At 40.5% G+C, this 21,703-nt stretch overlaps 3 protein-coding genes across 5 annotated transcripts; 1 reads left to right on the forward strand and 2 right to left on the reverse strand.

Annotated features, from left to right (window-relative positions):
• Positions 1 to 245: 245 nt before the first annotated feature.
• Positions 246 to 5,844, reverse strand: LOC139151406 (heparan sulfate glucosamine 3-O-sulfotransferase 1-like). Of its 3 annotated transcripts, none has more exons than XM_070724188.1 (2): positions 5,623 to 5,844; positions 246 to 3,226 (listed from the first exon to the last, which is right to left on the reverse strand). In XM_070724188.1, the coding sequence occupies exon 2, from the start codon at positions 3,020 to 3,022 to the stop codon at positions 1,814 to 1,816; it is 1,209 nt and encodes a 402-aa protein (XP_070580289.1). In that variant the 5' UTR covers positions 3,023 to 3,226; positions 5,623 to 5,844; the 3' UTR covers positions 246 to 1,813. The 3 variants fall into 3 exon arrangements, with proteins under 3 accessions (XP_070580289.1, XP_070580290.1, XP_070580288.1); XM_070724189.1 differs by lacking the exon at positions 5,623 to 5,844 and adding an exon at positions 4,435 to 4,583; XM_070724187.1 differs by lacking the exon at positions 5,623 to 5,844 and adding an exon at positions 3,620 to 3,727.
• Positions 3,374 to 21,441, forward strand: LOC139151405 (uncharacterized). Its single transcript, XM_070724186.1, has 3 exons — positions 3,374 to 3,568; positions 18,031 to 18,220; positions 20,261 to 21,441. The coding sequence occupies exons 2-3, from the start codon at positions 18,102 to 18,104 to the stop codon at positions 21,369 to 21,371; spliced, it is 1,230 nt and encodes a 409-aa protein (XP_070580287.1). The 5' UTR covers positions 3,374 to 3,568; positions 18,031 to 18,101; the 3' UTR covers positions 21,372 to 21,441.
• On the reverse strand, positions 10,662 to 11,105 carry LOC139152265 (ninjurin-1-like). Its single transcript, XM_070725407.1, has one exon. It carries the CDS (start codon positions 11,103 to 11,105, stop codon positions 10,662 to 10,664), a length of 444 nt encoding a protein of 147 aa, XP_070581508.1.
• Positions 21,442 to 21,703: the final 262 nt, after the last annotated feature.

A 21,703-nucleotide genomic window follows, 5' to 3' on the forward strand; every position in this document is an offset into this window, starting at 1 on the left:
ATCTCTGAGGAGACAAGGCTGCACATGTGGGCACCCGGGAAACCGCTGAGACATGTCGAAATCCTTGATAACCTTGTGCAAATAACCCATCATGTACATATAAGCAGCGCGTTTAGCCATGCACACTCAATATGTAGGATCGTAGAGGTGGGATGCAGCATTTTGTTTTGTATTATTACACTGCAACAAGCCCGGGCGTGCATATGTCTTTGCGATAGCGAACAGTTCGAGAAATAATTTACACATTCGGAGTTTATTGTTTGTTTTTATTTTTACGAACTTGTCGGTGAAAGTTACAAGAACACAAACAACCAAGTGGCTTCAATATATTGGCAAGTCTTGGCAGTGTAAAGGCACAAGGCTTACATTCCAGTACAGATAACGTGTAAAATATTCACTGCCAATACACACACAATATTATAGCATATAACATGTATATAAAGCACCATTTTAATAACAGTGAACTCTCCCGGTAATTTGTTGTGATCCATTGCAGTGCCCTAGGCTATCTTATAATATCAATATTTTCGTCGACATAATGGAGCTGTCCAACCATAACAAACATATCCGTGTCAAACAAAACAATGAGTGTGTGAAACGATAGAATGGAGAAATGGTTATGTTATAATGCAATGCTATAGAGCCATTGTAATACAATTTTTTGTAGTTTTTCCCCGAGGCAATTATTAATACAGGTTTTTACAAAAAAGCATATCTTACTTATGAAATTCATTTCTCTCATCTTTTGATGTTTCTAATAAAGTGCTGTATAAAGTGCTATGGCAAAATGCATGCACAGGCAGGCGCCTACCTGTGTAAACGCCTGAGCGTTTGCAAAAATAACTCGTGTGCGGGGGGGGGGGGGTTTACAGTTTCTCGGGGCTGTTGAATGGTCATGACTGATTTTAACTCTACAGACACTTTGTGTTCCTGAAATTTACATAATCTAGAAGCAAAAAAAAAAAATGGGTGGAGAATAATAACAGTTCGCTATTTCAGGTGAACAGGTTATTCAAAAGTGAGGTATTGGTTTTGAAGAAAGCTTGAACGATTAACAAAAGGCGCTGTGTCTATACTATGGGGTTCAGTATCCTTAACCCGGCATTCATGTGTAATACAATGATCATCACTGAAAATACTCTTCTGCTCTATTATCTATACGTCAGCTTAGAACTCAAAACTATCGGGGTTTACAGGGCCGAAAATAAAGCCCACAGACACAATAGTACTCTATTCAAGCCGAATGTTTTAGCAGACCTGTTGAAACACGGTGAAGGTATTTATTAATTAAAGATAAAGGACCGTGGTTTCCTAGCACACAACGACAGTATTGAAGTATTAAAGGGCCATATTTGACCATCAAAATACGAGTGCCCTGAATAAACCGTATACCAGACTGCCGTTGGTGATAAACGTGTTAGATCAGTATTAAAGTCTGGTCGTGTTGGCGGTCTGGTTGAGAACGTTTGGAACATGTCTGTCGAAATACTAGTGCAGATGCCATCGGGAAAGTGATAAAATCATTTACGATTTAAAGTCACACTTACCGCCCCTCCCTAACCCGTATTCCCTACTAGGTCCGGTCTTAGATAGATCTACAGACAGTTTGCAAACCCTGAAAACCTACACTACTACATTCTGCACAACCTTCAAGACTCTGCGACCAGCCTACCGTCACATATTTGCGTGTCCATGTTCCCGCCAAACATACACAGGGAAATACGTTTGATATCTATATTTCAGCGCTATACAGACTTCAGATATCAAATGGCTGGCTGCAAGAAAATTTTCCGGTTTGCTCTCAGACCTTCGCCTATAGCAACTCGTATGCGCTCATCCAAGAAAACGTTTGGTTGAACATTTCTGACAACAAATTATCGTAGGGACGATAAAATTCGTAGAGTTTATCCATGACATCTTCATCAACTTCTGGGTGACTCAAACCTTTGGTGTCACCCAAGCAATGTCTGTAAGGAAACGCCATGCAATAGAAACGTTTCACTTCATCAAAATAGAAGTGATCCCTCGTCACAAACTCGGGGAGTCCGAGGAATTTTTCGACTTTGCGAACTTCATTGTACGGGTCCTGTTTCAACCTCCCGCCATCGAGAACGTAAAATTGGTCCCTGGGAAAGTACTCCAACCATCGAAGGATGTGTTTCACGTAGATCCCTGTGTCGATCATTTCGTTGTAGAAATTTACCGACTGCCCGGAAAATTCGTTGTCGATGACAGATTTCTCGAAGGTTTTCGCGAGGTTGTAATGTCTCCTCCTCCGTGGATCGGCCTTGGGCCGCAGGACGGTCGAGAACACGAAGTCGGAGATAGCCCGGCGGACTGGGTCGCACAGGACGACGATAATTTTGGTCTTCCGGGACACGTAGTCGTGAACTTTCTTGGCACAGTCGTGAGGCCACGTTAGATACTGCGGCGATTTTTCGACGACCAGCTGATGAGACGTGGTGTACAGCAGCTGGTTCCTGTACCAATTGTAACCTTTACTTTGGTGAAGGTCAAAGAAGTGAAGTTCGATGCTGTCGTTGTGCTTCATAGCAACCGATGGATGAAAACTTAGAAAATGCACCAGCGATCCCGTCCCACATTTCTTGACGCCAATAATTATCACGTCTGGCAGACGTTTGTGACACCCCTTTGCTTTCAACTCCGCCGCCGGCAGAGCCCTTTCGTGCGTAAACGTCTTTTCATTCATCGTGTAGCACCAGTCCCCAAATTTCACTTGAGCATAGGTCTCGGGGTCTATCCTCGATCGGTGCGGTAGGAACGCGGGCAAAACCGTCGATTCCCGTTCTCTGTTGGCGTTTGCCTGGCCAATCGTCCGCAGTTCTCCCGGGGGCGGCGAATAGAACCCAACAGTGTCGTCAGGTCCCAGCATAAACCTTGAACTCAGGACACTAAATGTGAAATATACCGTGACAATTACGAGGAGTGTTAAAACTTTCCTGTGTTGCACCCGCAGGTGGTGCCTGATCCCACGAAGGACAGTGCCCCGGCGTCTGATCATCGCTGAGTTGTATGTTCCTTCATGAAGAAAAGCTGCATGTACTTTTTCCAAAGTCAGATCCTTCGATACTCGGTTCAATTTAGATCACTGTACTCTTCTCTGCTTAATTTTCTCTTGTAAATGCTGCAGCTGATCACGTCCAGCCGTACGTCCAGGTGATCAAGGTGAGAATACTTCACGCATGTGCAGTGACCCCAAGTACCCCTGTTGAGTTAAGAGAAGTACGTGCGTGTAAAATGTCAATCTCACACAATACAATATTCAGAATGGTCAAGCTAAAACATTATGTTCTCAGATATACATTGAAATAAGCTGCCTGGTGAACGTCAGAGTGCGAATAATGACTATCTGAGTAAAAAAATGCTGCGATTAACGATGACCCGGTCACTGTTAGTGTTACGTAACCTCGAATGAAGAAGCCATACAAATGAAAGTGCCCGTCGGTTACTGTCGTCGCAGTTGCCGGAAAATGTGAGCGATTCCACGGATTTCTGGTGTTAAGCTTGCAGGGCCATTTAGGCCGGCGAAGTAGAGTGTTTAAACACGGTAAGCATTGTAAATTTAACAAGAATAACATCCATCAAAATGCCACAGTACCGCTAAAGTGCCAGGAGTATCCAATACGACAGGCATGTGTGTTAGCGGCGAACCACCAACCTCTCCGCTCTCGACGAATAATACATAGTTAGTGCATTCGGAAGTGCTTTGAAATGGGGGTTTGCGAAGTTACGTAACAACACATCAATTTTGTTTTAAACCGCACCTGTCAGCCATTTTAACTATCAAACAACAATGGTAGGATACGACACATACTGAGTCAGTACATGCAGTATTTTTAACATAAGGCGGACGTCGAAACATCCTCCTCTTGTGTTTGTTGTTGGGTGTGGCTGGCAGAACGCAACGGCGCCCGTCACGTCACGTCGCAGTTGCTACTAGACGTGTACTGGACCGTGCAATTTCAGGAGGGTTTCGCAGAGGGCGTTTGTATGCTACGGATACGCATACACAACACGTTGAAATGCTCCACATAAGAATAGATATCTCAAGAGGCTTAAGTTTCGTGTTAGATTACGAAATCGCCGGAACGATCGCTTGAAAAGTTTACAAAACAATAGCAAAGGTCAATTGATAGACTACAGGCTCTAGTATGGCCATTGTGCCAACATTGGTGCCCTGCATTGATGTGAAAATGAACGAAAGTGAGAATAAGCTCACATAATCCCTCTATATGCAGTCTTTTATAGATCACTAATCTTCATCAGATTAGGCCTAGTTCGATTTTTTGACTCCGGAGTTGAATCTTTAGTTCTTACTCTAAAACGACCGATAGGTCTTTACTCTTGCTGGCCCACACGAAGCAGCATTTTCGAATCAAGAACCTCAAACACACTGCCTTTTTTCTACTTTACCTGGGCGCGGGCCTGCCAGACCATCAAGATAACGGCGTCGACGAATGTCTGTACAGTTTCCTCGTCTGTCACATTTTTACCGGGCCTGATGAAATACGATGATCCACTCTAATCACGGTGATGCTGGCAGCAAATTAATTACATAAGCAGCAGCTTTTCTTGTGTCCAATTATGATAATTAGGCCTAACTTCTTTATTTGACCAGTTGTAGCGCAATTTGATTGGACTATATTCATGGAGAAGATACAACTGTGTTGGATTCTTGGAGGGCAATGAAATAGTACCAAAGGACGACAAAAAGTCACTGTGCGAAATAAGTTTTCAATTCTATATATACTGAGACTTCAACCGGCGATTCTTCGATGTTGTGGTGATTTCTTTACTCCAGATAGTTATCATTTCGGGGAGGGGGGTGTTTTCCTCCGATTACCATTAGCACATGCAGAGATCATTGCAAGCCGCGTAAAGACTGTGTTTGCACGCGGAAAACGACGCAATTTTCTTCAGTGGTCCTTGATTTGTGGACTTTGGTCCCAAAAATACATCCATAATATCACTAAATACAAGGATGCAACTTCGGCACCACAGGCTTACGGAACGTTTCCTAGATCGTCGTCGGATGGGAAGTGACGGCCACCGCACTGTGAGGCCGAAGGCCGAACCTCGGTTCTGTGTATTGTTATACAGTACCGAGGTTCGGCCTTCGGCCTCACAGTGCAGTGTCCATCACTTCCCATCCGACGACGATCTAGGAAATGTTCCGTACGCCTGTGTTCGGCACCAACACACTCCGCCGGAAGGCCGGCCTGATATCGCCTGTCACGAAGCATATGGCACAAAGCAGGAGTACTAGATCGGGTTTAAATTGATGATAAAAAAGGTACTGAATATGAATAACTTGCGCCGATTGAGCATTTTACAATATGGTCTCTCTTGTTCCTACTTCGCTCCGACGAGATGATGAATGTATTAAACTTGGGGGAAGCCACCTTGTCGACATAACGTTTTAACACTAAATGTCGAAACCGATCATAATACTGTATACAGTTAGTGGAAACTGCATCAAGTACTTAAAATGCCATCGGACTTGTAACTTTATAAGCCAGCATGAAGCTTATATCAAATTAAAATCAAGCTAAACATAAATTCAAATCCAATTTAAATAAAACTAAAGGCCACGTGAATTACCTGTACCACGTAGGTTTAGTCGACGTTCCAGTTCTTGGAGGTGATCACATTACAGTGTGCTGACTTGGCCATAACTCTGGAATTGGAATAGAGAAGCGGGACGGTGGCGGCTCACAGACGAGCAGATCCCCTCTCACGCGGTACTGGTTGCAAGCGTGCAAACAACGTGCACAGTGGTTCACCCTCATCAGCATGCCTGGTCTGTGTAGATGTAAAAGCGTCATGCACCAAAGTCGCACATGCGCATGTCTATAATGTAAACTTGCATATGTATAATGTAGGAGGTATGACAGTATTCTGTATATGCGAATAATCCATGTATTCAGGCAAAACAAACGACAAAAACGGTCCTGATACTATAATATAGCATTTTTGAAATTGTAGGAAATTCGTCAGACTTTCTCACATCTACATGTAAAGCTTCAACAGGGAAAATGTCCCATTGGCGTCTGAGCTAATTTTCTCTTAAGATCACTCCACATTAAACGTTTAAATTATTTTCCACGTCTTTTATTCCCGATGGAAATTAAAACAACATGGAGTGAAAGTCGGCTTCAAAATATAATTAATGTAGCGCCTCTTGTGAATGGACGCACAAAGTAGTCCATAGCAACGGCGCTTTGTCACGTGTGACCGGCTCACGGTATCTTTGTTAATGGTAACAGGATTTCCTTCTACTTCTGTTTCTGCGGGTTGCAGGTTTAAAATAGATCGGATCTTTAATTTCTTGCAGTTGTTTCCGTTGAAACATCCTTGTTGTCGCCATAGCTTGGTCAGCTGCACGCGTGAGGATTTCAATGTACATGTCTTGCCTTCCAAAGAGGTGTTCAGAAACGGTTGCCTATCTGAGGATATAGTAGCCTTGACTTTGAAATGAGATGTTTTGATATTGTGCTGACAAACGACTTAAAGGTCAATGAATCCTAGTATTTGGACTTGGGGAGTAAGCACTGAAACATACTAAATTATGTACAAGTATTTTCATCCCGGCTTTATTGAGCCAGGTTGGCCGACATCACCGTTGAGGGCGCACAATACTTGTATCATCTCGCCCTGGAGCTGCAAGGAAGAGCTGTGGCATTTTATTTACAAAGGCAAACGCTTAGAAATCATACAAGAAATTTTCTTCAAAGAAATGTTTTAACGAATTGATTTACATTAAAGATCTCAACACCATGATTATCCAATTCCAGGGCTGCAGGGTGATATCTCAAGGTACAACGTGCCTCAAAAACAGATACTCGAACTCTCAAACTTTTCAATACTGTTTTGATCTACCAATTGTAGGAGTTCATTTTGAAACCTATAAAGTGACTTAAGTTTTCGCCGGTTTAGTTTTGTCGAAATTCAATTTTCCACATAGAGTCAACAAAGAGGTGGCGGCCATTTTGACCTCCGAGTTTTAAGCTTATTCTTGGAAATGTCCTTACGGGAACAATCTGAGCTAAAGTTTAAGTCTTTTAATTTCGAGGTGCGTGCTACCCTCTAACCACTGGAAGTTACCATAACGGTAAGATTAGATGATATATTAATATTTTGTTCTAGAAAATGGGTGCATTCGCCTCTCCCCTACAGTGATGGTGTACTGAAATACAACTAAGTAGCCTTTTCAAACTCATTTCATTCGCACAAAATGAAATGTTGTTGTTGACAAATGAATTTCGGTCCAGACTAAAATTCACGTGTAAGGAATGACACTGGACACCCATCCACACAGACGGTCTGTCTTCTCAAGTTCAAGTCCAGGCATTTCAACATGGCTTTTAGAACAGAAAGAGAATATTTATTTTACAAAAATAACACACATGACAAATCAACAGTAGCATGTGACAGAGATTTTAAGTTTAACCACTTGATTCTCATGACATCGAAATGTCTTCGCATTATAATTATACAGTAAACACGATAAAATTAAGAAAGATTGGAAATAATGCCCTGACTTGAAAAACTGTCAAGAAGCTAAAATCTTTTGAATAATGGTGGAAACGACCCTTGAACAATGGGAAATAATTGCAAATACCACAGGTCGAGTAGGCATTATTTGTGATGATTTTTCCGATTATTATCATAACAAATGATTATGAATACTAATAAAGTATTAATATGAATATTACAGAATATTAAAACTTTTTTTCAAACTATGTCGTCTACTTTGTGTAAATACCGTCTGGAAACCCCATTGTTGTGATAACTATGATTATTAATAAATTACGATTATGATAAATAAAATCATATTTTACACATTGTAATCTGCTTATGTGAAATGCCCTCTAGAAACCCTTATATAGTTTCACAATCTATGCCAAAATATACAAGTGACACCATTGCCCAGGTTCAGTCTACGGCGAGAGTTACTACACAGTGTATGTGTAGTAACTCTCGCCGTAGACTGAACCTGGGCAATGGTAACTCTCGCCGTAGACTGAACCTGGGCAATGGTGTCACTTGTATATTTTGGCATAGATTGTGAAACTATATAAGGGTTTCTAGAGGGCTGTTCACATAAGCAGATTACAATGTGTAAAATATGATTTTATTTATCATAATCGTAATTTATTAATAATCATAATTATCACAACAATGGGGTTTCCAGACGGTATTTACACAAAGTAGACGACATTGTTCGTAATAAAGGTTTTAATATTCTGTAATTTTCATATTAATAATTTATTAATATTCATAATCATTTGCTATGATAATAGGAAAAAATCATCACAAAGAATGCCTACTCGACCTGTGCAAATACTAGAGGGACAGTGACAAACAGATATGTCCGAGAGGAAATTAGTGCAGAACATGTAATGGTTGTACTAAGGTATCAACCATTAGATTTCGTGAGTGAGTTGTCAATATATGGACAAAAATCTACCATTAAACATCGCGAAAGAATTGCATGCATGCTGTCTTTTGAAAATAATTTTCACATTAAGGCAGGTCAAAACAAATGTCGAATTGCAGGGTTGGGGAGCATGCATGTCGTGCAATTTTCGAAAAAATGTCAATTTTTTGAACGTGAACATATAATTTGCGTCCCGACCAACCCTCCCAAGAACTAATGGTCCATCCCTAAATTCAATTCCTGATTTATTGAAGAATACTGTCAATTACTGGAAAAGATTCTTATATCATTTATTTAAAAAATATTGGGTAAAGTAATGGCATCTAAACTAAGTTCTTTGACAGCGAATTCATTGACATGAAAAAGGACGGGGTCAAATAAGAAGTTAAATACGCCACAAGTAGATCGAGGAATTAGAGCTTAAAAGTAAACTGCACAACACCTGCAAGTTGTTTCAAGACCGTAGACAGTCGCTTGTGCCACTGTGGCCTGCAGTTCGAACGTTTCGCACAAGCCTCGGTTTCGGAGGCACAGGCATGATACTCCACGCGTCCCGGCAGGCTCGGATACCCAGACTGCACTGCGGGACTCTTATCCAGCCGCTCTGTGGATCTGTGTAGGGGCGGTCGGATGAGAGCCTCACAGTGCAGTGTGGGTAACCGAGTCTAACTCCATGGCACCTGCCACAGTGGCTACGTTGGTATTTTAGGCAAAGAAGACACCAGAGACTGTCGACAGTCTACTCAACGATTGTGAGCAACATTGTCAAACGACAGAATGCACAAAATATATACGTCACCATTGCAATAAAGACTGTCAGGGGATTTTAATCAATCATGTGCAAATTGATTTTGTTATTCGATGCCTACCTTAGACGTCCATCAATATTGTCCATCATTAAACTGCGCTTGTAAAAGACACTGCTGCTACGATGGAACGCATTCCCTTGGGAATCCGACTTGTGTCACAACAGCAGCGTATGGGTCGCCAGGAGTGCATGTGCAATTTTTGTGTGTTCACGATCAATTGCTGAACCCACAGACTACCGGTGATTTCTTCTGAGATTCGGGCTTTGCGGCAAGTCTTTCCCTCAGTGAAATCGAAGTTGGCCTCCAGACTATTGATGAAAATGTTGGAAAATCCAGCTCTTGCAGTCCGAAATTAGGGTAAGACGCATGCCCATTCGTCCATCATCCATAAGCGCCCCTTTCCCTCGCTCTGGCGTCGACTTGGTAAGGGACTAGTCAGTTTCTTTGGCCGGGGGTTGGATTCATGAAGGGGGGGGGGTGTCACCCTTTTTTGTCTTTGGTGGTTTGGGTCACCATGTTTTTGAAATGCTAAATAGGGGATCTGTTTTTGAATTACAACATGGGCTCATACTTGCCTAAATACTTCATATCGGCTACGAATTTCATCTTTCAGTTGCATTTTTCGTCGCGTGCTTTGGGCGAGTAACTTTAATATTGAAATAGATTTGATGCAGTGTCGCGCGCTTTGGGCGAGTAACTTTAATATATCAGACATATATTTTGGAGTGCCTTTCGGGTGCGTTACTTTTAATAGATCAGACATTAATATATCAGAGATATCTGAATCTTTGCTTATCGGAAGTTTGTTTTTGCGAAGCTTCATACCAGCCACAAATTGCATCATTCAGTTACAGTTTTCATAAGCCCTTCCGGCGCATAACTCTAATATATCACACACATATATATATATATATATATATATATATATATATATATATATATATATATATATATATATATATATATATATATATATATATATATATATATATATATATATATATATATGAGATATATCTGGTTGTTTACAAAATGGAAGTCTGTTTTGCAAGGTTGGGGGGACACCCTGTTTTCGAAAGTTGGAAGTCAGCGTAGTTCTGATCGTACTGCGACCATTTTACTCAAAGCGTTTAACATAGAAAGTACCACCAATGCCTTTATAATCAGCTGAAATGACTTTATTTCACATAATTACCGACTTGAATCAAGTCTAAAGTTATTTGTAATTGAAGTAGTTGTCCAGAGCAGACAGAGGAAGTTGTAAAAATATGTACTCAGATATTTCACCTTATAAATGTCAACTTCTGTAAAATAAAATGTAACTCGTCAACATGGTAGTCTACGTGTGGTTGCATCTTGCACAGTCGCAGCTAATGATGACAAGCGCTTTTTCACTGTGGAGTGTTCTGCTCTGAAGTTCCACGCGGCAAAGAATGGTCGCTGAAAGTGGTTATTAAGACGTTGATAACTGTTATTATGAGCACCAGCGCTGTGACAGTAATGCTGCAACTATCTAACTTCTCGTGCTTTTCATGATTCTGCCCGTGCATGACGAAGTGGGCGAAGAGCGCGATGCCGACCATGATCTGAAGAATGAAAGACAAGACCAACAAAGTGACCAGCAGGTGGAAGAAGTTCGGAGGGTTGCCCTCGAGGTACTGCAGCCAGAGCAGCTTCATGTACGACGCGTTCGCTGATAGCAGGGCTATGTCGAACATTCCCTGAGACAGTATTTTTCTCTTGAGCATGCGCCCTGTTAGATTCTTCTGTTTTTTCTCCCGTACCCTTGCATCGACTTCGTCCTCCCCGGCATTTTCGATGTGCCTTTCGCCCATTTCGGCGTCATTCTGGTAAAATAGGATGGAGGGAAAGTACAAACTATTAGCCATAAATAGCACTGATAGAATACCTTAGAATTATTGAACATCTTGCATGCGAAACCGCACTAATTAGAATATCTCTGAGCCAAAGGTTGGCTGCCTTGTACAGTCTTACTTCAAACATAGCAAACATACCCCATGTTACAATTTTCTTTAAGTAGCAGCTTGAAAAGAAAAGTATCAAGGCGCTCGTAAATGACAGTTGAGGTCAAACCAAACGCCCTCTTTCCAAGGGCGTGTTGCAGGGGGAAACACGCACATTTTTTATTTAAGCCCGGCGTGGTTTAAGGCAGCGTTCTGCACCAACTTTTCAACCTCATTCCTCCTACAGAAGTACAATTTTATGGTCAAAACAATGTTATTGTACTAAATGGTGTTAGTGAATGGTTAAGATGTTAACCGTGGCAAATCTTTTGAAAGAAATTCCTTGTTTCCAAGGATGATCGCTCGGAAGACGCCACTAAGTTGATTGACAATTATTTCATCGTGTTATGACAATAATATCTTACCAAGCAAACCCTTGCAAAAGGAATTTTCACTGTGTCGTCCTCGCCCAGACTTTCATGTGCGCCCCTTTCTGAGTCTTGTTGTGCACCGAGAGTCATCTGTCTGAAATAAAAATACCCAGTAACTTAACTTCTGTTGCAGTCTAGGGTCGGAGAGCGCCGGAGCGCCCGCACACGGCTGAATCGCAAGCCTGTAAGGGAGCGTTCAGTTATTACGGTCGGGGGTGGGCCGGCAAAATCCAGGGGGGGGGGGTCACCTCAAATTTGAAAAAATCAAAGGGGGGGGGTCATGTTTTTTTCAAAAAGCTCAGGGGGGGGGGGTTCACTTAATTTTCATAAGGATCCGTCCCGCCAAAAAGCAGTTTCAGTGTCCAGAAATATTCTGGGAGATAAAAATGATTCACTGCATGATTTCATTCTCTGAAGTCATTTAATTGTAAATCTGAAAAAAAGTATAATTATCTGTCGCATGAACATCTTGACTTTGCAACTCTGAGGCTTGTCTTATGGAGCTCTCTGAGGGCAATGAACAATTCCTATTACTTACATATTAGAGATATGGCAAGTTTTAAACAGTTACCTGTGGACTACTAGTACCATGAAAAGTTAAATAATTCTTTTAGGTGAAATTCTAAAATCCAATTTCCTGCACACATATCCATTTGTTTCCACCCAAGTCTAATCAAGTACATTAATATTAATAATCAAGAGTACATAAATACACCGATTTACCTATTTTTGTATTGGAAAAAAATATTCATAGTTTCCTCATAGACTCCCATGTACAGTGAATCTACATTTCGGTGAAATTCCAAAATCCAATTTTTGGCAAACACATCCATTTATTACCACCCAAGTCTAATCAAGTACATTCATATGAATAATCGGGAGTACATAAATACACAGATGTTGGGAAAAAAAATTATTTATAGTTTCCTCATAGACTCCCATGTACAGTGAATCAACATTTCGGTGAAATTCCAAAATCCAATTTTTGGCGAACACATCCTTTTGTTACCACCCTAGTCTAATCAAGTACATTCATTTAAAGTACATTCATATTAATAATCGGGAGTACATAAATACACAGATTTACCTATTTTTGTATTGAAAAAAATTATTTATAGTTTCCTCATAGACTCCCATGTATAGTGGATGAACACTCAGTGATATTCCAAAATCAGATTTCTTGTACATATAATATGCACCGTTCACCACCATATTCTAATCAAGTACAATTATGTTAATTATTCAACGTCTGTATATGCACAAGTATAGCAAGTTTTTCATTGGAAAAAAAAAATTATTCACAATTTTATCATAGATTCCTATCTATAGTGAATGAACATTTTTGATGAAATTCTAAAGTCAATTTTTTGTCCACATACCAGTTGTAAGTACATTTATGTCAATTATCAAACATCTATAAATGCATAGATATAGTTTTATATTGAAAAAGTATTACATAGTTTTCTCATACACTATCATATATAGTGAATCGACATTATCAACAGCTGATCATCAATTAAATCCAAATATCAAAATTTTGTACACACATGCTTCCGCAAAAATATTGAGATCCACGTGTAATTTCTGTCCAATCCTTTGAGGGGTAATTTCAAAATTACAGCAAATCAGAAGGGGAAATTTGAACATTAACACTTTGTGAGTTTGTAAGGAGGGTCATTTGAAAATATCTGTGAATCTTCTTTTTTTTGGATTCTATTCCCCCCCCCCCCGAGGTGTATGTGTGTGCAGCTTTACTCATGCAATGTGGGGGGGGGGGGTCATGAAATTTTTGTCATCTTAAAAGGGGGGGTCATCAGATTTTTGGTGCAATTGGGTAGGGGGGTTCACTTATTTTGCTTGATGCGCATGAAGAATTTGCCGGCCCATCCCCAGCCATAATAACTGATGAACGCTCCCTATGCGATCGCTTTATGTATTGCTCACAACATCTTGGGAATTCCCTGACTTCATCGTCCTTTGAAGTGGCGTTGTTACCCCTGGACGTTGTCAGAAGCACAGCGTTTAGTAACACGCGGGTGTGCTACCCTCATACTCGATAATTCAGTTTGCATTTGGCCAAATCCAATATGATTAGAAATCAGCTTGGGGACAGCAAGTGCGCAATGACAAACGTATCATTATGGCGTATGCTATTACATGATGGCGTCTGCCAAGGTTTTGCCAGAAATTTATCCGCCAGTACTGACACTGTCCTATGTGTAACCTGATTTTTTGTTGACAGGTGGATTTTCGTCCTTACAAGAATTAATTTGTGAACAACAACATAGCACGTTGTTCACGATGCGTTGGAGTTCTATGGTAGTCCTTGTATTTTAAATGTTTTCAAGTGAAAATGTACTCAGTTTGTAAAACAAAAATTATGGCGCTATACTGCCATATTGCTGTAGCATTAGAAAGATGCGTACAGCGGCCTTGTATCGAACCACTAGCGACTGTGGTCAGAGCTATACGTAACCGGGGAATAGGAATAAGGCTGGGACGTTACGTACCTGTAAGTAGATAAGCAGTCATCAAAGTCGACGGTCACAACGTTCACACGCTCCGTTCACACGCTTTGCGTTCAAGAAATTCTGCTGTAACACTGATTCGTGATCGAGCGCTCCCTCTCTTTTTAAGGTTGTCCTGAAGGGTTTTTTTTCATTTACCATGTGACTTTTTCTATTTGACATGTACCCGTTCATAGACGACGGGAATTCCCTGGGCTATAAATATCCTACTATTTCCAACCTAAGCTACCACAGACTTACGCTATTCAAAAGTACACATCTCTACGCATGCGCAGTTCCGGGAAGGTAACAATTGCTCCCTTTTCCTAGTATAACATCTCTCTTCACACTTACAATTTCAATATACAGTGACCCGCTCACTTCATTCATAGACAGCTTCTCTACTGTCTATGCTTCATTCGACAGCGATAATTTGATGACGCAATGACACATTCAAGGATGACATCATATTGTCCTTACTTACCCGGCCCTTGTGTCAAATGTGTGTACATCGACCTTTGTACCTGGTATTAGGATTGCACTGTTCTCAAGATTCTTTGACATCTTGTACAGATTCATAGTGACGGTTGGAAATGAGTTATTTTTTAAAGGTGGAACTTCTGTAAAAAGAAAAATCTACAATTTTATAAATCATTTACAAGTGATTATTTAGTTGGGGACTATTCCCTGTACTTCCATGCCTTTCCTTGAACAAAATATCACACCACTTTCTCTGCTCGAAGTGATGTTGAAAGAGGTCGGTTCACAGTGTCCAAGACTTAACAAAGATTTAAAACCTTTCTTCGTCATGTGATCGTTACGAAGTGGGAACTTTCAGCGACACCGCCAACGCCTAATCGTTGAATACATACAATCATGTACACTGAAGAGCAAGCACAACCCACGCAACCATGTGCAATACTTTCGTTTTTCATCGTGTTTGCCATGATATCAGTTACTTGTCGCCCACGGATATGTCGCATTTGAATTCCGGATTTTGCGGATGTGGTCCTGGCTTGAATTGACCTCTGCGTAGAGCTCCAATTCTTAAACCTACGCAGAATTCAGTATGGTCGAGGAGCTGTTGCTGTAAAGCCCTAGATTTGTCTTCAACAAGTCATCGTTGATGACACAGTCCCCACTTGTTAATAATGGGTACTTTGATTACATGTCCTCAGAGAGGATAGAGTCCTCTTCATTAATTAGGTCTGTGATAAAAATACTTTGATACAGATGGCGCTCAATGGCCAAGAGTGAGTTCCATGGTGATGAAAACATAAAACCAATGTAGGCCACCATCCTAAAGTTCATAAAATGAGTCAACTAGGAATTAATCAACAGGATGTTGCAAAACATTTTTGCATACAATTCTAACACTTAACAGATTATCACTGGTACCATATTTCATAAAGTTTGATGCAGTATTTACAACACTATGAGATCAACATCTGTATCAAGTTTCATCACATTTGACGTATTAATTTGTGGCTATATCACCCTAATTAGGAAAATTCATTACTTATGCAATTACAAATTAATTAAAATGACACTGATAAATGTCTTTTAATGTTAAAGGAATGTGAGCTTAACATTGGTTAACATCTGTATAAAGTTTCATGAATTTGATGCAGTACATATTTCTTGACATATCAGCCTACTTACAAAACTTCAATAATTGACATGTTACTGCTACATGACGTGAAACAAATTGACGAGCATATGTATGAAATAGGTCAATGTCAACTTTGAATGATACTGGTGGAAATATGTCTGAGTTATGGCTCTGTACATGAAAACATCGTAATAAAATGCCTGCTAGCGACCATATTGGATTGTATCACATAAAAAATCGACGTACATATGTATGACATAGGCCAATGTCCTTGTACCAACTTTGAATAAAATCGGTTGAGATATGCCTGAGTTATGCCTCTGTATATGAAAAAATTGTAACAAAATGGCCACACAGCAGCCATATTGGATCGTATCATAAAACAAATTGACGTGCATATCTATGACATTGGTCAATGTCCTTGTACCAACTTTGAATAAAATCGGTTGAGATATGCCTGAGTTATGCCTCTGTATATGAAAAAATTGTAATAAAATGGCCGCCTTTCGGCCATATTGGATTGTATCACAAAACAAATCGACGTGCATATCTATGAAATTGGTCAATGTCCTTGTACCAACGTTGAATAAAATCGGTTGAAACATGTCTGAGTTGTGGCTCTGTACATGAAAAAATCGTAATAAAATGGCCGCCTGGCGGCCATATTGGATCGTATCACAAAACAAATTGACGTGCATATCTATGACATTGGTCAATGTCCTTGTACTAACTTTGAATAAAATTGGTTGAAACATGTCTGAGTTATGGCTCTGTACACGAAAAAATCGTAATAAAATGGCCGCCTGGCGGCCATATTGGATTGTATCACAAAAAAAATTGACGTGCATATCTATGACATTGGTCAATGTCCTTGTACCAACTTTGAATAAAATTGGTTGAAACATGTCTGAGTTATGGCTCTGTACATGAAAAAATCGTAATAAAATGGCCGCCTGGCGGCCATATTGGATCGTATCCCAAAACAAATTGACGTGCATCTGTATGACATATGAAGTAATCCTTGTACCAAGTTTGAATGAAATCGCTTTTTGCATCTCTGAGATATCTGTGTGAACGGACGCACGCACGCACACACGCACGCACGCACGCACGCACGCACACACGGACATGACCAAACCTATAAGTCCCCCCGGACGGTGTCCGTGGGGACTAATAAAGGACCTTGACAGTTTCCTGTGTATTACCAATACACAGACCTGCGCACACAGCTATTCTTGCGTGAGTGTTTTGCAAGCAAATGTAATGACCTCATTCGACAACAATGTGACGTGTGCGTGTGTACTTTCATCCAGGTGTTAACCTGGAAGTGTTAAAGCGAGAAAGGTGATTCCCTCCAGCTCGGAACTACTTTGTTACCGAGTTTATAAGACCCTCAGCTTGTCCATTTGTCGAGTATAAGATTGTAATCTGCCCGTTGGCTTGGCTTTTAGTTGAGACTCCATCATTTGCTGCACATTGAAATGTTGAAGCGCACAGACAGTTCGCTTCTGTCATGTGACGATCCCCAGTGGTGTGTGAAAAGGAGAGCTTCGATTACGCTCTAAATGCACTATTAGACAGGTTTGGCTACACGGTCCATGGTGACAGAGAAGCCGTGATTCCACACACCCAGGAACGTACATACCAACAATTTCCTAGTATAAGTTGTCATAACTATTTCATTCTCACATTGCGCAGAACTGAAACAAAAAACACAGATATCCGGTCATTTAATATCGGATCGCACCAGACAGGCTGGTCAATGTCTCTGATACTCGACTCTGCGTGAAAATATGATGGCAATCTATTTGTGTACCGCATTTCTATGTTTTTGACAACTTGACAGTTTTGTCATCAAAGAAATGTGATAATTCGGACATTTTGGCTAATTGATGATGATACCAAGGAGTGCAAGAGAGAATTTTATCATATAGCGTATCTTGTTTCGGGATGGTTCCGACAGGTTCTTGCTTGAATACATGAGAGAAACTCATCCGTCACTACAGTCAGCTTCGGTAAATGCTGCAGGAATTAAAACTCAGTGTCTTTTGGAATTTCTCAGAAAAACTTAGTTTCTTTCGTCATTTCTATCATTAATAATATCAAACTATTAGAGTTTTCAATTATGCAATTACTCTATACATATCGCAATCTCAGTCAAGATCTTGTGGTTTTTTCCAAACGTCAACAATGGACATGAAACACCAACCTCCTGACTTCCTCCTAAATTGTTTATTCTGTTTCAGATTATGGACAGCCACTGTGTCTCTTCCAAGATGGATCTAAATTTCCCATGATGACATGATTGACGCCTTCCATGATGATGATGGACATGATCAGACTGGATAAAGTCAAAATAATTATAATCGCAAGCTCTCTGATGCTTGGAGTTGTCAACATCGTGTTCATGCCATCAATGTACAGGCTGTTTTCAAGGTGATGACAAAAAGCCCTTTTGATCTATCTATATATATATATATATATATATATATATATATATATATATATATATATATATATATATATATATATACGAAGTATGCGGTTCGACTTGTCAGATACAAAGTGCTCAATACAAAAGTAGAGCGAGGTATATAAGGGATGCTGGAGAATTGATTTTACAATTTCATCTCTACAACGTTGTTTCGTGAGTCGCGAAACTCACTCATCAGGAGATTAGACTGGAGTGAATCTACATGGGCTAAACATCGCTGGTTACACAGGTGGTGGAATTTTGGTTGAGATTGACAGTTGTTGCATAACAATATATTGCTGCTGCTATGAATAGTCATGTTTACGGAGAGGACTGATTGACTTCGATGGATATTCCGGGAGTTACTAGTTATTGCATAACAATGTCTTGCTTCTGTGACGGCATGATGACACAAGTTCATTTCTTTTATTGAGTGTGGAGCATTCTGGATGGCGGATGATAATAAATTTTTCTGTTAAACAAAGGTTGCACCGCTCGTTAGTACTGTCATATGGCTTGGCTTTGGCTAGGACCTTCCACGAGATAGTGTGCGTGATATTGTTGTTCTTTAGCGTCCAGATGTGCTTACTGAGTTCGGTGGAGTTTCTGGAGCGTTCATGTCGGAATGATGTGATGTGGTTTCTGTATCTTGTCTTGAAGTTGTTCTCTGTAAGCCCAACGTACGTTTCGGAGGTGTTGTTGTCTGAACGTGTGACTGTGGCTTGATAGACGATGGAGGCTTGAAGCCAGTTACCGTCGAGTGGGCATGTGTCTTTTTACCGGCAGTTGCATGTCTTGCTGTTTTTGGTCTCAGTGGTATTGTTGTTGCTTTGAGGCCTCAAAATGCGTTTGTTGTGGCTGTCGATAATCTGCTTCGTGTTTTCCATGGTGCTGTAACTGATCTTTATGGTGTTTCTGTTGAATATTTTTCTGAGCTTGTGATTTACCGGAAAACATTTGTCTACTAAGGAAAGGAATCTCTGTCCGATGTTGGTGCTTACATTTTTGCTAAATGGTGGGTTGTACCAAATGATGTTGTTTCTTTGCCTGTTTCTTCTTTTGTTTGTGGTTGTCGGTTCGTATCGTAGAGTGTATTGGTATCCACTCTCGTCAAGTGCTTTTTGATATGGCGGGGTAGATTGGTCGAAGGAGGCTTGGTCGGATAATAGGTTGGAGAGGCGTTTGTTGATTCCGGCTGGTATGTTCCTTATAGTGCTTATAGGGTGGTTGCTTTCACGGTGAACGTACTGGAGTGTGGTATTGGGCTTCGTGTAAGGTTGATATGTATTTGCGGCTAAGTTGAATGTGACATCGAGGAAGTTGATAACTTGTTTGTTAACTTCGATTGTGATTTTCAGCCCGTTGTTTTTGAAGATGCGGCAGATTTCTTTTTTGATGTTTTCTGACGGACTAGCCATTTCAGACGCCAACCCGAGAAAAACATATATATTACATGCCTCTCTTACAAAGTTTTCACTCAAAATATTCACGTTTATTGGCAAATGATAATCAAATGCTTTATTTCCATCTTAGACGAAAATCCGTTAAAATGGAACGATTTTCATCAACAAATGTCGCATTGATTTCGCTAGGGCGAAAGGGGCTGTGAGAGAGTCTAAGATACTGTACGTTTGCGTGTGGATGGTTTGGTGGATGGTTGATGTATGGATGGATGGATGGTTCTGATCGGTGGATAGGTGTGTGGATAGATAGATGGGATAGATCAACATGTTTGTTTGCGTCGGTGTCTGTTGGTAGACGTGTAAACATATGGTATGTATGTATGGATGTATGGATGGATGGATGGATGGATGGATGGATGGATGTATGTATGTATGTATGTATGTATGTATGTATGTATGTATACACATACACAGAATGGGTGTGCTCATCCATCAATACACGAATTTACAAACAGCGTATTTTCAACGGTGCAAATACTCACAGGCTGTTATTCGAAAGCATTCATCGTGTTCACAAATTTATTTTCTTTGCTTTTGTAGGAAATCACAAATATCAGCACATGAACACAAATATCAAGGAGTATCTCGATATAGAGGCAGATTAATAGCCAGGAAATCCTTGTTCGGAGAAACTGAGACTGGACTGACACTGAATGATAAAAGCAATGATTTTATCTCAACGTATTTTCCTTGGTCGAATGTGACGAGAGCGCTTCCAAATTTTTTCACTGTCCGATCTCGTGAAGGGAAGAATATACCTGTAACATCTTATCAGGAAAACACAGCGATCGTCTTCGTTCATATTCCTAAATCTGCCGGTACAACAACGAATAGGTGTCTAGAAAATGTCGCCGAGAAGAGAGCGCTGAAGAAGCCGCAAAACATATGGTTGAGCAACTATCTCCAGTTTTACAAGTCTTTGAAGTCTGGAAAATATCACCGACAGAGGGCGTACTTCGGTCTGTTCTCGCTGGGTGTCTGCGATTTCGTCGATCAGCCCTGCTCTTACTTCACGGTTTTCCGCGATCCAATGGAGCGAACGATCTCCTCGTACATGTACTGCCAGAAAGCGTCAACGGACAAAATATGTCATGCAGCTGACGCAAGAAATATGACCGTCAAACAGTGGGCCTTGCACCAGGCAAGCGTGGTTTTCTACCAGTTGCTGCACAACCCTGAATTTTGTGAGGCGCGATACAACGCGGAGGCTGTTGAATTGATGAAAGGGAAAGATGTCCCTAGAAACAGACATTTGGACATACCTTGCTGGTACCAACAAATTCTCTTACTAGAGAAAAGAATCAACGATGAAGGGAGGCAGAGGATACTTAATTTCATATTGTCAAACATGGAACAGTTGTTCACCTTGATCGGCTTGACAGATAAATACGATGAGACTCTGCAAATGCTTGAGAAAGCGTACGATCTTCCGTTCCACTCGGTTTGTGCCGGTGATGTGAGGAACAAAGCAGTGTACAACGTCACAGGTGACAATGCATCAGGTTCGAAAAAATTAATAGTGGAGAAATTGAAAGAAGATCTGATGGGCGATTCTGAAGTCAGAAAGGTTTTACATGAAGATATGGAAATTTACAAGGAAGCTGTTCGCATCTTCAAGGAACAAATCGATATATTTAAAAGACTTCCCTGATGATGTCGTGCACAGAATTGACTTGGGTTACTGAATGTAAAGTAAAATAAAGCCCATAATGTTTAATTGACTAGACGCAAGAGCCTTGATTTTTTTTCTTCTTACATGCTCAGCTTTTGGATGGTATTTCGGCATTTGTTGTTAGCTTTTGTTATGTTGGGTCCATTTGTCACGTCAGTTCATGTATTTTCTGTCCCGCCACCATTAAAGGGCCAGCTGTAACTCTGGACGAATTGAACACCTGCACGCATCTTTCAAAGGAGAATAAATAAATGATTAAAAGAAAGTATACAACTGCGTCAAATATGTACAACAGTATATAAGACAATGAA

The sequence above is a fragment of the Ptychodera flava genome, chromosome 15 (assembly GCF_041260155.1).
Source record: "Ptychodera flava strain L36383 chromosome 15, AS_Pfla_20210202, whole genome shotgun sequence".
Classification (NCBI taxonomy): Eukaryota; Metazoa; Hemichordata; class Enteropneusta; family Ptychoderidae; genus Ptychodera; species Ptychodera flava.